We start from the raw sequence: 17,420 nt of genomic DNA, 5'->3' as shown, positions 1-17,420 counted from the left end.
AAAATCTAACTCACTCTAAAACCCTTGCCAGGAACTGGCCCGCTGCAAAATGCGGAAACGAGGATTGCGTAGACTGAGGCCGGAAGCCATAAAGCCCGGAGGCCAGTCTCCGGTCAAGCCGACCAAGCTGATGCACCCTCCAGAAAATAACGGGATGTCATCTCCGCCGCAGCTTCAAGTACAACCTTGAGCTTAGACGGGAATCCCGACCGTGTCTCCTCACTAGCAACAGACTGAACGTCAGAGTAGTCAAGCGAAGGACACTGACCGAAGTCACAATCGCCGGTGGCGGAAGGGTGTGCGGGATAACCAGAAACCGGAAACCCGTGTACCCGGAAATCATCTTGACTTATCCCTTGACTGGCATGAGAGAAAGGGTAAGTCGAGTGACCATCCAAAGCCACCGGAACTGGATAGGCGGAAGTCACCCCACCCACAGGGTGAAGCAACAACTGCCCCGGCCGAGGCACTGCATGCCCGAAAACCGGAAGCTGTTGCTCACTCGCCGGCAAAGTTACTGAAAAATTTACAAGTCCAAAAACGGACGAAAAGTCAGCAACTAGATCAACATTCTTGTCAAAATAATGACCAAAAAGGAAAGAGCTCACCAACTAACGAAGCAGAAGGCAAGTAAGACGGGTAAGTGGCCGGTGGGTGTCAACAAACACCAAACAGCACAGCCACGAGAGAGCCAAAAAATCCACAACCTCCTCTCAAGAGTCTGAAAAAGTCGTATGATTTGGGACACGTGGTGATAGAGGAAGTGACGTAGTACAGGCCCATGGGAGCTAACTCCCAGAGTATGTGCTCATTACCATGGCTATTTTTAGCCCTTTTGGTGATGGGGTTGCTTCCCTTTAAAAATGTTAGACGGGTAGCCTTTTTCAGACCTTAGCATCTCAGACTGTGTCAATGCTATATGTGATTCGGAGTAAGAATATGTAATTTAATTGTATTTGTATGTCCGTTAAGGTGCAAGATGTAGACAACTAGGCTGATGTATTAGTGAATGTATTTTTTTTCTCTATCGTTGACCATTCCAAGAACTAACCTTCCTAGTTTTGTTAAGCCTCTACAAGTTCCTAAAGTGATTCATTAAATACAGCCTCACACAGATTTGATTTCAAGTGCAGTTCATGATGTCCATTACAACATAAAACACATCATATACCTTAATATGATAACTTATTAACACTTAACATTTCATCATACAGTGTATGGCATCTTTAGTTTAACAGTTCACTGATCATATATTGTTTTATATCTTGAACAGTTAACCGACAGATGATTATTACAGTGGAACATTTGAACCTGCCCTGTCGACCACCTCTTGATAACAATCACCTGCCAAGTACGACCACCCCAAAGAAACCCAAACAAGGTTCATTCCTGTATAATTCACCTGTCCATAAAGACCACCTGTCTATACAGCCCACTTTTGGTTGGTCCTTCGGGTGGTCGTTGAAGACAGGTTTGCAATACCTGCAATAAAAGGACATCACTGGGATGACCCAAAAGTGTCCTTTTTGGGGAGGTGGCCTCACAATGCAGGCACCACTGTATTTGATAACGCTCTGGTACTGACGCCAACGTCTGCTCACATGTTTAGCTACTCATCAAGAGTTCATTGATCATCATACAATGTATGATATCTTTAACAGTTCACTGATCATCATATATTGTTTTGTATCTTGAACAGTTTACCGACTCCCACATTACAGTGCACAATGCCTGGACCAGCAATGGTGCTAACACTCACACACTCCACACACAACGAAATCAGTTCCGGTCGTTGTCTTCTCCTGGACCAGCAATGGTGCTAACACTCACACACTCCACACACAATGAAATCAGTTCCGGTCGTTGTCTTCTTCTGTACTGTCCGGCGCAAACCTGTTATCGCAGTCTTCCAAGATCAAGCTGGCCAGCTCGTTCAACTCAAAGTCGTTTTCGAAATCATCGTCCAGATTCAAGCCAAACTCTTCCGTGCTAAACTCCTCAAAGACGGGGCCGCTGGTGGAGTTGAGAATGTAGTGTTCGTCATAGTCCTCAAAATTATCGTCATACAGGTTCTCAGTGTCCGTGTTCTCCTCACAGGTCGAGGGGTCATCCTCCTCCCCAGCCAGCCGCTCCTCCACAAAGCCGTTCATGATGACCTCCGTCTGGTCGTCGCTGTCCTGACTCGCGCTATCGTCTCCCCTTGCAGCGGCCACCTGGTTGCTCTCGTTGTTGTCCCCCCATAGCGCCCCGAGCTGGGCCTCGTCCTGCGACGTCAGCATCTGAATATTGACGACATTGACAACGTCGTCGTAGTTATGCTCAAGGTCGGCGTTCTCTTGGTCCTCGACCTCGTCACCGTCTGCATTGTCGTCGTTGTTGTCGTCGGTATCATCATAGGCGTCCCACTCGCCCAGATCCTGAGCGATTCGCCGGTACCGGCTCTCTCTCAACACCCCCTTAGCGCGCTGGGTCTTTGGGTGTTCGGGGCCCAGGATTTCCTCGGAGACGCGAGCCCAGCGCTTGAAGTAGCTGTAGGCCTTGCGGTAGTCGTTGTTGTCCTCGTAGACGATGCCGATGTTGATGTAGAGGCGAGAGGTCAGAATGTGGTACTCGCCGTACATCTGCATGCACAGCTCCATGGCGTTGTTGTACAGCTGGAACACACAGTTAATATTTCACACTCTGAATTTAACATCGTTATTGTCCAGCTGGAATAAACAATGGATAAAGTTAACACTGTAGTTCATGTGTACATATGCATACACAGCTCCATGCCATTGTTGTACAGCTGGAACACACAGTGGATATTTCAATCACTGAATTTAAAGGCCCACTCCGCCTCGTGAAATCAGCAGCTGTGTATGCATATGTACATGTGAACTATTGTGTAAACTTTGTCCAATTTGACATCTATGTTAACCTTTTAACTACCATACCGCCCGATACCGCCCGTCTTCCGCCATTGCCGTAACTCCCATACCGCCCGATACCGCCCGTCGCAGGGTTAGCGTCTGTTTGGGCTGCTTGCGGTTGTTGTGAACGAGTAGTAGTAATAAGACAATCGCAAATGCATTGTGGGATTGTCTCACTTCCACCTTGTTTTTTTCCCATGTGCTTTCGATCTCTGTGAGAGTTACAATCGATCTTTTTTCACCAAATCTTTTGGGCGCTTGGTGCCGACATGGATTCAGATGACAGTGATCCTGATTTCATGACTATGCTTGATTATCTCCACGAAAATAGACATCAATTAGAAGATTCTGGCTTCGACATCAGAATTTCTGTGAACACTGCTGATCTGACCTACTTTGATCGTTCAATGAATATCAACAAGTGACAGCGAAACGGATGATATACCGGAGCAACAAGTAAGAGTAATTTTTCAACTTTATTGGCAGGTAAACAGGTTGATAAATCATGATAACACTGCGACATACATACCACCAAGAAGAAGAACACATGCTCTTTGAAGTTTGATCCCTATCCAATAACATACCAATTTTTTTTATCAATCTGACAAAGAGAAACTGAGTAATAATAATTTAAACACGCATACCCGTTTTTGACCGTCTCTGCTCAAAATAACTTGGGAGCTGAGGGATTCTACAGAACAATAAACTTGGTAGTTAAAAGGTTAAAGGCCCACTCAGCCTCGAGCAAACAGTTTGCCTCACCGTCTTAGATAAGACCATCCCTCCACTTGGTCAAATTCCAAACCTCAGGACCCTGACTGCTTGCTGTGACGAGTTGGAATTTCTTGAATCAATTTCCAAGAAGAAAAAAAATCTGTAAAAGAATAGCACTGTGCGCAGAGAGCCCTCCGGCTTTTTATTTCTGCATGTGACCAAGTGGAGTGATAGTCTTTTTCTCCTGTTAAAGTCAGGCCTGATCTGAGACAGTCAGCCAACTCTTTTACCAGATGTAGTTTGTCTTTAACATTGATGTCAAATCCGGACAAAGTTCACATGTACGTTGGAATACACAGCTCAATGTACAGCGGGACCAAACAATGGATATTTCACACGGTTAATTTAACGTCGTTTTGTACAGCAGGAATGAAGAAACAAGGATAAATTTCCCACACTGAATTCTACATCAATCTATTAAAAAGCTTCCTTACAATTTTGCTGACAAGTAAAATATTTTTCCAACCTTATGAGGCATCACTCTGTCTTGAAGGTGAGGACAATTGTCCAGAGCTGTGCGGTGCAGTTTCCTTGAATGAGGGTGCAGTGTTGTGTACAGAACCGAGACGCGTCAGTTGTGACGGTACCTGAGTTAAACATTGGCGCACACCGCTCACAGCCCGGCACACCGTACTGTAATCATCTCCCCTCCCTTCACCTCTCTCTCCCCCATTCATTCTACCCTTGGTCCAATAACTTCTGGAGAATTAAGTCTTCATCCCCCCCCCCTCCCCCACCTATACACCCCCTCCAATCTGAAGGGACCCCCCCCCCCCCCCCCCCCCCCCTCCCCTCCCCCCCAGTTAATTAGGAGGGACACTGACCTTGAGTTGTTCCATACTCCCTCGTGGCGCCAGCACTCCTTTGGTCATCAGTGCTTCTGCATAGTGCCCCATGTCGTTCAGCTGTGGATAGCGAATAAATAATTTCTCTGATCTGGTATGCAAAACAAAACAGCAAATGGCTTTTTTCTGGTGGTTTCATTGAGTAAGAGTATATGCAAGTGCGCACATCACAGGCACAGAAACAGAAACACACACGCTGGGATGACATGCAAAAGCACGTCATTTGCCTTTGCATGTTGGCGCAAATAGTCACAAGCCTCCTAAAATACTTTACCTCAAGCCTGTACAGGACGGACAAAACAAAAGCGCTATATTACAAGTATAACAACCATCCTGTCTAAAAGAAAACATAACAAAAACCAGTTTTGGTAAATTCTTCATAAAATTTTCGGCAGCCTGTCACTGACTTTTTCAGGATGGTAAACAAATATCCTGTATCTGAAAATATCCCTGTTTCTTCTGAGAAAACATAATTCTATCTTTTCTTTCTCATAAAAATTACATTCTGTTCAACGGTCTCCTTAACCCCTTCACTGCCCACCCCGTATGTAATACGTGGTCATTTTTGGTTTGTCGTACGCCCATAACCGTATCTCATAAGTGGGATTTGTGTCACCAACATTTCAGGACATTTCTGAAAACTAAATGGGAGGTAACCACTGTCCAAGTACTTGTAGGGGTTCTAAACACAGTTCTTTCCCATAGACCGTTCGGATAAGTTACTAAAGTTGCTACCACGTTCTACTACGTGTTGAAAACTGTGTTAGCATTCTCGCCATTCACAATGGCGGCGGAAAGTCGGACCTCAACTCGTAGACCTGTTTTCAAGCGATACAGTGTTCTGGAAGCTCTACAAGAAGTGATTTATGGATTACCACACAGAAGAATACTTTTATGGGCTGTAATGTGAGTACCTGATGTTTGACACCAGTTTTAGCAGTGTTTTGTGTGGTTTTACGTGCTGCAATGTGTGTCACTGTGTGTGTGTAAGTCCGGAAACTGTAATTTTTGACGAAAATGGTCATTATATCAATTTTTACTATAACAATCACAAACAAAGTCCAATGATCATGTCATCCTATAATAGCCAAGGGTATAAGCAAAACACATGCCAAAGATCTAAGATATCTCAATAAATGATCGAGCAGTGAACAGATTAGTGAACCTACCGAAGAAAGCGAAATTTTGCCCTGGCACACAGCAATACCAAAATGCTGTTATACTGTGGCAGTGAAGAGGTTAAATATAGCAAACCCACCTCGAGGAATATTTTGAGGGCGCGGTCTATGTACTTGTTGCCCTCCACCAGGGCAGCGGGTCCCGTCAGCTCGGGCCCTCCCCCACACGCCTCCCAGCTCTCCATGTTGAACGCCAGCTTCATCAGGCTCATCGCTAGCTTGAACTGAAACACCAACACAAATTATCAGCAATTATATTAAAGCTACTGAACTTCCCACTTCCAGGAGCATTGGACCCATAGCAATTTCCAGTACATGTGTACTCTGCTTTGGTCATTTACAAGGTGCTAGCACCAAAATTTCTTCTTTGGTCACAGGGCATTAACACACACACACAAAAAAGGAACAAATTAACGTCGTCATGGAATTTTGGCATAACTCATTTTAGACAGCTTTTCAGCAGAAGGCCAAAACTGATTATTTTTATTATGAAATAGTGTTTATATTTGCACCTGCTTTGGACAGACAGATAAAAGAATGTTAAATCATGTATGGTCCATCCTATTTTAGAGAATATTTCTCATGGAGAATGATTGACTTAGTCGAAAGCACAAAAACATCATTATCGCCAAGAATAGAGTTTCGCCAAAATTCCAGGATGACGACTGTAAGTTGAGTTTACCCTGTGGTAGTTTCCAGGCAGAGACTTCCTGATGGAGATGGACTTGCGGCCGTAGTAGATTGTTTTCCTCAGGTCAGGCAGTTGACATGGCGACACAAAGTCGTTCAGTTTCAGCTTCTGCAATGACAAAAAGAATCCACACAATGTTGAGAACTAATGGTCTTTTTATTCTTCTTCGTTCATGGGCTGAAACTCCCATGGCTTTTACGTGTGTAGTGGAGGAGTGGAAGGGGGTAGTAGTAGATAGATGAAGCCCAAGTCCAAGCGTCTTGTTTCAACTTTTTATTCAAGAAAACAATGCAAGGAAACGTAGAGGCCGAAGGCGAAACCCGTAGACAGCAAAGCAAGTGTAGTGTCGTGTTCAGCTGCTAGGAGCGAATGCATCCTCATGCCGGGGTCCGGCTTATACTTATAGCCCCGGCGCGGACTGCACAGAAAGCACCGTCCGCCGAGAATAAAAATCGCCTGAATACGGCCAGAAACACGGAATCTGTGTTTCTTACACTTGCTTTACCCTACGTTATTTAAACAAATACATAACCAATCATAACAAACAATACATCAAATTAAAGCTACGACCTTTAGCTTTCTATTGCAATAGATCACATTTCATAAAAACTTATATTTATTTAGTAGGATGCAAAAACAATGGTCCTAGTGAAGGCACTGAACCAACTTCAGTGCGGAAAATTACAAAACTCTCTAAACTGGAATAATGGACAAACCCATAAATCATACAGATAAAAAGAAGAACCCTAGACAAACATCATGATATGCGTTACTTGGGGGAAAATTATACATTGACTTAGTACGAAGCGGTAAAGTCCGAAAGTAAATGGAATCGGCTAAATTCCTGCGCGAGTACCTGTCTGCATAAATTAGCAATCTTTGCAGAGAAACCAAGCATCACTCATTACAACCAAATCCTTATAAACAAACTAAAATCATATGCAACATAGGTACGGGATATGTAATAGTGATACAAAAATGACAAAACAATGATTGAAAAGACAAATATGAGTTTGTGAGAATCAATTTCTCTCGACGATACATGAAAACCGGTCAAGGTCAGAGTGACGCTTTGGTCAGTTCGAAGCATTATCGTAAATAACACAATAATATGCAGCCATCCAGCCTAATCAGTGACTTCTATGCAAACCTAAATATAATTAGGACCGTATCAAAGATAAAAGGGACTTTGAAAGATAGAAGTTAGGTAGATATATAAAGAAAGGTATTGTATTAGAATTTGCGCCGGCAAGGTGCGCGCGCATCATCGTATCGTCTGCTATGGGATGGGTTATCCCGTTTGTACTGTACACAAGGCTGTTTCGCTATGCGATGATTAGAGTGTTTAGGGTAGCGAAGTGCACTTTGCTACATCCCCCCCAACTCTTTTACATATCAGCGGCCGCGCTGATTTTAAGAAAAACAGGAAAGCCTAAGGGCTGAATTTATCAAACCATCTTAGATTATCCAAAAAGAGAAAAATTGCGAAAACTTTGCCTATGACTTTCACATATATGTCACTGAGAAAATCGACAGTTACAAAAACATGTTCTCGTGATCAGTACCAGCTTTGCTAAATCAAAAGTGAGGCCTGCATTTTACAAAGTGTCTCACATATGATCAAAGTACTGCGTCAAAAACATAAAAGTGCAAACAATCAGGAATTTCATGGGAAAACATTGCTACAATTATCAAATTTTCTCCACTGAGAAAAAGTAACACAATGTCAACACTACCATACAAAAATGCAACCTTCATCCCCACCAACCCGTTTAGTTGATAATATAGGATTTCTCTTTCAATGTGCGCTCTTGTATGCACAAGCTCAACACTCACAAAAACTCTCGCTCACGGCTTTACAGTAAAGGCTGTGTTTAAGACGTATTTTAGGTGAAAAACGTAACAGTTACAAAATGGACAGATTCGCTAATGAATGACGTAGTTACCTGACACTGTTAAAATGATACATCATGTACAATACACCTGACACAATGCAATGACATCCAACATTACAAATGATCTGTACCAAGCCTATTTAAAGGTAACAAGGTAAATCATAACTTAGTTTACGCTTAAGAGAGCAATTAAGAAAGTGATGATACAGGGCCTTATTTGAAGGTCAGCAAGTATTCACTAAATTACTTTCAACCCTAGGTGGCAATTACCATCAGATTTGTAGTATCTGCTTGTGCCAAAAAAAAAAATCTTTCAATAAGCGCAAACATCCGCCAACACATTCCACTCAAAGCATCATGACAAATAATCGCAACAATCAATATCAATCATACCAATGCAAGAAACATGGCATAGCATACATGAAAATGAACATTATCAAACATCAACAAATTAAACGGCAACAAAACACCCGGCAGTAAACACACCTGCGAGTCTCTTCGTGGACGCAACACTTGCGTCACTTCACTGCCGCGAACACCGAGGAAAGTCTTATGTAATACTGACCACATGGCTAACGTCACCAGCCCAAGTCTGTATCCGTCAAGTCCGATATGACGTGTCACACTAGCTAAGAATGGGATTGCACGCGCTACAGCCACTCGAGTACAGTATATACACTGGCTGAGTCCTGTAGGCTCTCTACACCGTCATACACAGTCCGTTGAATAAGGGCTATAGTCACACTCACCAAATGGGCACCACACAGTTCCATCAAGGTCACACAACCGCAAAATAACACTTCGTCGAAGGTGGCGACCGGCTTTTCTCGCAGGAAGCGGCACATGTCACGCTTCAGGGATTGTGGGTGGAGTCCTGTGGCGAAGGTCTTGCGCAGCGTATTGTCGTTCAGTGTGTTGGCCTCGGCAGCATTGGTCTTGGCCCACACAGCGCGTAGGTGGCTGGCGTACTCGCTAACGGACTCGCCGAGACCCTGTTGTCGTCTGTGGAAGGCGGCAGCCAGCGCGACACTATCTCGCTGGTCGCCCCACGTCTGCTCCAAGATGGCGTAAATTTTGGCCGGCGTGTTGACCTCAGCTGCTGGTCGCCTGATGACCTCCTGTCGAGCCCTTCCGTCCAGCGCTCCAAGGATCCATGCCGCTGCAGCAAGTGCAGGGACCGTCTGTAGCTGCAGGATCAGCTTGGCCTCTTGGATAAAAGTCTCGGCGCAGTCGCCCTCGCCGGTGAAACGCCTCAGCTTGCAGAGCCGCAGGTTGGGGGTGTTTGCCTCGTCCGCCATGTTTGCCTGTACTGTCTTCTTTCAGTTGATGCTTCTGTACCCTGCTCGCAGCGCCAAATGTAGTGGAGGAGTGGAAGGGGGTAGTAGTAGATAGATGAAGCCCAAGTCCAAGCGTCTTGTTTCAACTTTTTATTCAAGAAAACAATGCAAGGAAACGTAGAGGCCGAAGGCGAAACCCGTAGACAGCAAAGCAAGTGTAGTGTCGTGTTCAGCTGCTAGGAGCGAATGCATCCTCATGCCGGGGTCCGGCTTATACTTATAGCCCCGGCGCGGACTGCACAGAAAGCACCGTCCGCCGAGAATAAAAATCGCCTGAATACGGCCAGAAACACGGAATCTGTGTTTCTTACACTTGCTTTACCCTACGTTATTTAAACAAATACATAACCAATCATAACAAACAATACATCAAATTAAAGCTACGACCTTTAGCTTTCTATTGCAATAGATCACATTTCATAAAAACTTATATTTATTTAGTAGGATGCAAAAACAATGGTCCTAGTGAAGGCACTGAACCAACTTCAGTGCGGAAAATTACAAAACTCTCTAAACTGGAATAATGGACAAACCCATAAATCATACAGATAAAAAGAAGAACCCTAGACAAACATCATGATATGCGTTACTTGGGGGAAAATTATACATTGACTTAGTACGAAGCGGTAAAGTCCGAAAGTAAATGGAATCGGCTAAATTCCTGCGCGAGTACCTGTCTGCATAAATTAGCAATCTTTGCAGAGAAACCAAGCATCACTCATTACAACCAAATCCTTATAAACAAACTAAAATCATATGCAACATAGGTACGGGATATGTAATAGTGATACAAAAATGACAAAACAATGATTGAAAAGACAAATATGAGTTTGTGAGAATCAATTTCTCTCGACGATACATGAAAACCGGTCAAGGTCAGAGTGACGCTTTGGTCAGTTCGAAGCATTATCGTAAATAACACAATAATATGCAGCCATCCAGCCTAATCAGTGACTTCTATGCAAACCTAAATATAATTAGGACCGTATCAAAGATAAAAGGGACTTTGAAAGATAGAAGTTAGGTAGATATATAAAGAAAGGTATTGTATTAGAATTTGCGCCGGCAAGGTGCGCGCGCATCATCGTATCGTCTGCTATGGGATGGGTTATCCCGTTTGTACTGTACACAAGGCTGTTTCGCTATGCGATGATTAGAGTGTTTAGGGTAGCGAAGTGCACTTTGCTACACGTGTATGACTGTTTTTACCATGCCATTTAGGCAGCCATACATCGCTTTTGAGGAAGAGAACTAATGGTGACTAGCAGAACAACTTTTAAACTAACCGCTGTTTTCCAGGGGAAAATGCATGCAATTGATAGGCAATGGGTAAGGGAGGTAAATTGACCTAAGGTGAATTATATCCAAAGCCCCTTACTAGTGTCTTATCCTTGTCAGAATGTGATACACAGACACTGAATATCTCTTTTATCAAGTGTTTTTTTTCCATTTGTTTTCTTCATTCCCATTACTTTCAACCCTGACATGCGCTTACATAAACATGCAGACCTGCCAAACGTAACATACCCTCACCTCGCTCACATACAGAAACAAATTCATATTTGTATTTCCTCTTGCACACACACATTACTGTTACATACTGACCTCATCGTAGATCTCAGCCATCAGGGCGTAGAGTTCCACCATGCGGTGCGGCCGTGCTCCCAGCTCTTTTTCCTCGATCTTCATAGCTGTCTTCAGCAGTTCCAGCGCCTCATAGTGCTTCCCCGCCTGTATGCTAAATGTTGGTACACAGATACAGTGGAACCCCCATTTTAAGACAACCCCATTTTGAGACCCCAATTTAAGACAACCCCACTTTAAGACAACCCCAATTTAAGACAACCCCATTTTAAGACAACCCCAATTTAAGACAACCCCATTTTAAGACAACCCCTCTCCCTTTTAAGACCTTGCTTTTCCAGAGTTTTTGTTCATAACCTCTGTAAATGTACCTCTTTTTAATGACTCTCCTCTTTCAGACCTGATGTTGTCAGATTTATTGAGGTCTTAAAAGGGGGTTCCACTGTAAAGTCTTCATTCTGACAAAAAACTTTATACAATTTCATTAGTCACTACAGTTTTACTTTGTTTCGTTGCTTTGATGCAGGTTACTTCTTCTTCTTCTTCTGCGTTCGTGAGCTGAAACTCCCACGTACACTCGTGTTTTTTGCACGAGTGGAATTTTACGTGTATGACCGTTTTTTACCCCGCCATTTAGGCAGCCATACGCCGTTTTCGGAGGAAGCATGCTGGGTATTTTCGTGTTTTTATAACCCACCGAACTCTGACATGGATTACAGGATCTTTTTCGTGCGCACTTGGTCTTGTGCTTGCGTGTACACACGGGGGTGTTCGGACACCGAGGAGAGTCTGCACACAAAGTTGACTCTGAGAAATAAATCTCTCGCCGAACGTGGGGACGAACTCACGCTGACAGCGGCCAACTGGATACAAATCCAGCGCGCTACCGACTGAGCTACATCCCCGCCCGATGCAGGTTACAAAGATGCAACAACAACAAAAGGAAGAAAGAGAAAACGAAAGAGATAAATAAAAGAAAGAATTGATTGAACTGAACTGTACTGAACTGATAAAGATTTCAGGCAAGGCCTTTTCTTACAATCAGTCCTCGCAAGAAAGAAAGAAAGAAAGAAAGAACAGGCAGAAGAAAATGGAGAAAACCAATACACAAGCTACAAGAACAGTACAAAGAGAACAGGTGGAAAATCACGCAACTTTTTAAACAGTACACAACACATATCGTTTTCAATTCCCCCAGTGTCTTTTTTATTCCAAATTCCCTAAAAACTGCCCGAAACAAAAGAATAGTACCTCAACAGTGAAAGAAAACCTTAAAATCAACACAACTATTCACCAGGTAAGCACATATAAAGAAGAAAATACTTAAAAAGAAATGACAATATTCAGTGAATTATTAAACTTACACAACTCGACAAACTTTCTCGAAGCGTAGAGAAACGGCCTCCTCATTGACAGAATCGTCTTCCTCAAAATGAGACAGGGCCGAGCTGTACATCTCTATCATCTCATCGATAGGACCCACCTGGAAAAATAAAATACAGAGAAATAGTTGCAAGATTCTCAGGTAACCAGATGCAAAGTGGCCTCTCAAAGAAAAAGTGCAAAAGCATAAAATCTTGAGTCCGAAGAAAGAATAAAAAACCCAAGAAAGGTCATTTTCCATAAACTAACCTTTTTAGAAATTTAGCAGTCAACTGTTTCTGATTTTTTCTTGAAGAAAGAGCCTAAAGTTTGAATTGTACCATCGACGAGAGCAATAGCCTAGTGGCCAGGTCGTGAGTTCGAATCCCGGCCACACCTGGTGGGTTAACGGTGGAGATTTTGCGGAACTCCCAGGTCAACTTATGTGCAGACCTGCCAGTGCCTTATCCCCCTTCATGTGTACACGCAAGCACAAGACCAAACACGAATGAAAAAAATCCTGTAATCCTTGCCAGAACTCAGTGGGTTATAAAAACATTAAAATACCAAGCAAGCATCTCCGAAAGCGGCCTAAGGCTGCCTGAACAGAGCAATAAAAATGGTCATGTTGTAAAAACCATGGGAATTTTGGCCCATGAACAAAGAAGAAGAACAAAAAGAAAAAGAATTGTACCTTTCGCCAGTAGCTGAGGAGCTGTGAGCTGTACTCCTCGTGGTAGAGCCTGTCGAACACAGACCACTGGCTGAGAGCGGCCGCCAGGTGGAAGTGGTCGCCCAGACACAGCAGCTGGTGCGGCCATTCCTCGGCCCGCCGCTCCAGGTTGTCGTGGTGCTGAAAGAACTCCGCCAGCAGCTGGTGCCACCACGTCGTCTGCTCCCCCTTCTCGTTGTCGCCTATCGCCTCCGTGGTGAAATGTCTGCGGACATACCTATGTTATTTAGTTAGCGTCGAGGTACAATACATCAGAGTAACTTATAATGTACAGTGTGTTATCTTTTTTCATTGTTTTACACACACCCCTCGCTAGTAACTGGCCTATAATATGATGTTGAAAGTTTGACTCACTAAAACCAAGCGTATTCACCCTGTATCTGGTATCTGGTATGGTACGTCGCAGGAGCCAAGTTGACTATATATGCGACGGGACTGGTGGGCACAGCGGCCTAAAAAGAGGAGGAGGGAGGTTTCCTACAGCAGTAGAAAAGGCTTTTGCTGATGTGCAGCCTATCACCTCCTCGCTTAGATGGTTCCACTCCTGAGCTGTCTTTACAAAAAATGAGTGTCTGAACAGTTCAGTTCGGCAGTGTGGTATGGTTAGGCCTTTAGAGTTGTTGATGGCCTGCCTCTCGATCACATTGTTGGAACTGTAGTCGCTAAACTGTGTTGGCTTCACCCTCCTGCGGGTCTGTTTTGCAGGGGTGAGGAAGTTTTCGGGGGGGAGTGCTGGTATCTGCCCTGTGGATATTTTGAATAGTGTTGTAAGTCTATGTTGGCGCCGTCTTTCTTGGAGTGTTGTGAGCTCGAGGTCCTTTAGCATCTTGGTGACAGAGCCAGGCTCTCTAGACTTATAGTCCTTGGTGATGAACCTGGCTGCTCTGTGTTGTACGCGCTCTAGTCGTTCAATGTCTTGCTTCAGGTGGGGATCCCACACAACTGCAGCATACTCTAGGGTTGATCGTACCAGGGCAATGTATGCTGTGCGTCTGCAGGTCCCTTTCACAACTCATATAAACCCCACAGAGTTATTTCCAAACAACGTCTAAAGTGGGACCCCCTTTCTAGGACCTCTAAAAATCTGAGAAAATCAGGTCTTAAAATGGAGGAAGTCTTAAATTGGAGGGTCCTACAAGCAGGGGTGTCGTTTGGATCGGCCCTTTGGCCAATCGCCCATTTGTTTTTTACTTTGGCCGAAACTTTCATGTCCTTATCGGCCAAATGTCCGAAGAGTATTCGTCTGAATCGGCCAAGGTTTGTCCAGTTTTTTTTTTATTGGTCAGGCTTTGATTGCTAAAACTGCTGCCGATCTACTTAGTCAACTGACTGGGATTTATTTTCTCCGCAAATACCAAAAACGAAACATCAATGTTTTGAACGGAAGCCATCGACGAAAAATATAGCTGCCAGAGTGGTTTACCTTGGACAAGGGAAACCACACTCTCAGCGTTTGCGTCCGCCGGTTCACGATAGTTTATCAGTCAGTCAGTCAGTGCTTTCGATTTGGATTTGAACATCACGTCGCAACCAAAAAAGAAAAAAAAACTAAATTGATCAGTGGCCAAGGTTTTCTACCCTTCGCCAAGGTAGGTGATTCTGGACAAAATGACAGCAACACCGCGAATGTGGACAGTGTCAGTGTGAGTGATAGTAGTGTTGTCGAGTCGATCGAAGCAGACGACAGTCACCGCGAATCGAAAATAATAGCCGAACATTTTAAAAATGTCCTCAAGTTTTCTGACAGTTTCGGCCAAATGTCCCAACATGAAAATGTCTAGCAACACCCCTGACAAGAGGGAATTCCACTAGACTGCTTATGTGTATTAGACTGCTTATGTGAAAATAAAGCAGCAAAAAAAGTGCTGACCAAAGCACCTTTTCCTGACGGCCTTGCTGACGGCCCGATGATGGAAGTCCAGTCGCCCCTCCTTGCTTTCTCCGTAGGGCCGCAGGTAGGGCTGTAGGCGTGAGAATATCCACAGCCACTTCCTCTCCGACAGCACCTCCCTCTTCTTCTGCTTACTCTCTTTCTCTTGAGCTTCCTTCTCCTCTGTGAGCAAAACAGATGTACAGTTGGTTCATTTCAAATTTCATTTCATTTTACATGATTTGATTTCAACATTTTATTATCCCATCGCTGGGGAATTCGGGTAGCTTCCTGTCAGTGGAAAACCAGCAGCAACAAGTGTAGCGCTACCCAGGTGTGTGTGTATGTTCAGGTGTTATCAGTCATCTGCATTTCTGGCGAGAATTTTTTTGTGCCACAGTGGCGACATGGGGGATGGGACATGGAAACCGTCTGAGGCTGCACATAATGTTGACAGGCCAAGATTTGAACCCCTTCACCCGAGGATAACCAATCAAGTGCTCTACCAACTGAGGTACCAGGCACCCTCATTATGCAATACTTGTTTCAAGAGTTGATATCAAAGACCGACACATGTATAACTAATGTTACTTTATGTTATAGTCTTAGCATAGTTTCCGAATTAACTATGGAGACATGACATTAAATACTGAAAGAAAAGCGACTGTTTGAGATTCACTGGTGGGACCGTGAACTTTCACAAGGGGCTAGATAGTTTTATTGCAAATGAGATAATCAAGGAACACCAGATACCACATACCCCTTTGAAGGCTAAGAACACATGAAACAAGACACCAAAAGAGCCTGTGACAGTCATCCTATCACAAACATCCAATAACAGACAGGCTGCTAACATTCCAAAATTCAGAATAAGAAAACAAGAAAGCTTAATCCCAAAACAAGAAGTGTATGTTATTGGAACGTTTAATTAATGACAATTCATTGTAGGTTATTGAAATGGTTGGGGCGGGGATGTAGCTCAGTCGGTAGCGTGCTGGATTTGTATCCAGTTGGCCGCTGTCAGCGTGAGTTCGTCCCCACGTTCGGCGAGAGATTTACTTCTCAGAGTCAACTTTGTGTGCAGACTCTCCTCGGTGTCCGAACACCCCCGTGTGCACACGCAAGCACAAGACCAAGTGCGCACGAAAAAGATCCTGTAATCCATGTCAGAGTTCGGTGGATTATAGAAACACGAAAATACCCAGCATGCTTCCTCCAAAAACGGCGTATGGCTGCCTAAATGGCGGGGTAAAAAACGGTCATACACGTAAAATTCCACTCGTGCAAAAAACACGAGTGTACATGGGACTTTCAGCCCACGAACGCAGAAGAAGAAGAAAGAATTGAAATGGTTAATGATTGACAAAACAAAACCTTACATTTACAGTACATCCACCCAGTGGTCTTTTAATAAGTAGACAAAAAAACACCAACATTTAAAAAAAAAAAGGTATTGAAATGTTTGTTTTTATGATATTTTGTACTGTCACATTTCTTATTGTAATCCTTGAACAACTTACCTTTTTCCTCATAGGGAGAAGGGGGTCTGAGCACACTTTCGTCAGCAAGCAAAGTCCGTAACTCCGATTCAAGCAATCCTGACGCTGACGCTTCCAACAGACATAGCGTGGCCACCAGCAAGTCTCCCCCCTCCTCTCCCTCCAGCTGGGCCAGCAGACTGTCCAGGATGCTGCAACATTTCAATGTTTGTTAATGAGATATGATACCGATACATGCACAGCCTGGCGGTGACCTTCGAGTATTATTCCTCTGCTTATATGACGAAGTCGCCGAGACAAAAAAATGTCTTGACAATTTTTGTCAATTCCTTGGGTGACTTACACAGCATGGTGGTGCCCTTCTGGGGATTATTGCTCTGCTTATACAGTGGAACCCCCCTTTTAAGACCTACAAACATTTGAGAAAGTCAGGTCGTAAAAAGGAGGTTTTTTTTAAATGGGGGTAAATTTACAGAGGTTATGAACAGAAAGTTTAAGAAAACAAGGTCTTAAAAGGGAGGAAGTCTTAAATCGGAGGGTCTTCAAAGGGGCTTTCACAGTACATGGGATAAAGACCATCCCTCCACTTGGAAAGATACCAAAATTGAACACACTGACTGTTTGTTGTGGTGAGTTGTACATTTTTGATGAATTAATTTCTAATAAAGCCACTAGCAGCATTTTACAAAATCATTTCATACAAAAATCTAAATGTGCACTAAAAGAAACCTGCCAATCCT

At 43.8% G+C, this 17,420-nt stretch overlaps 1 protein-coding gene across 1 annotated transcript in view; it reads right to left on the bottom strand.

The window, feature by feature from the left end:
- Positions 1-866: 866 nt before the first annotated feature.
- Positions 867-17,420, bottom strand: part of LOC138967339 (TPR repeat-containing protein DDB_G0287407-like) — a 46,446-nt gene continuing 29,892 nt past the window's right edge. The window contains exons 14-22 of the mRNA XM_070339865.1: positions 16,702-16,871; positions 15,190-15,364; positions 13,273-13,516; positions 12,581-12,699; positions 11,238-11,370; positions 6,392-6,508; positions 5,790-5,933; positions 4,511-4,591; positions 867-2,654 (exon numbers count right to left, since the gene is read on the bottom strand). Coding sequence (XP_070195966.1) covers positions 1,851-2,654; positions 4,511-4,591; positions 5,790-5,933; positions 6,392-6,508; positions 11,238-11,370; positions 12,581-12,699; positions 13,273-13,516; positions 15,190-15,364; positions 16,702-16,871 — 1,987 coding nt within the window. The 3' untranslated portion in view covers positions 867-1,850. The remainder of the gene's footprint in view (positions 2,655-4,510; positions 4,592-5,789; positions 5,934-6,391; positions 6,509-11,237; positions 11,371-12,580; positions 12,700-13,272; positions 13,517-15,189; positions 15,365-16,701; positions 16,872-17,420) is intronic.

This window comes from Littorina saxatilis, linkage group LG5 (genome assembly GCF_037325665.1).
Source record: "Littorina saxatilis isolate snail1 linkage group LG5, US_GU_Lsax_2.0, whole genome shotgun sequence".
NCBI lineage: Eukaryota > Metazoa > Mollusca > Gastropoda > Littorinimorpha > Littorinidae > Littorina > Littorina saxatilis.
This window is presented reverse-complemented; position numbering and strand designations above follow the sequence as displayed.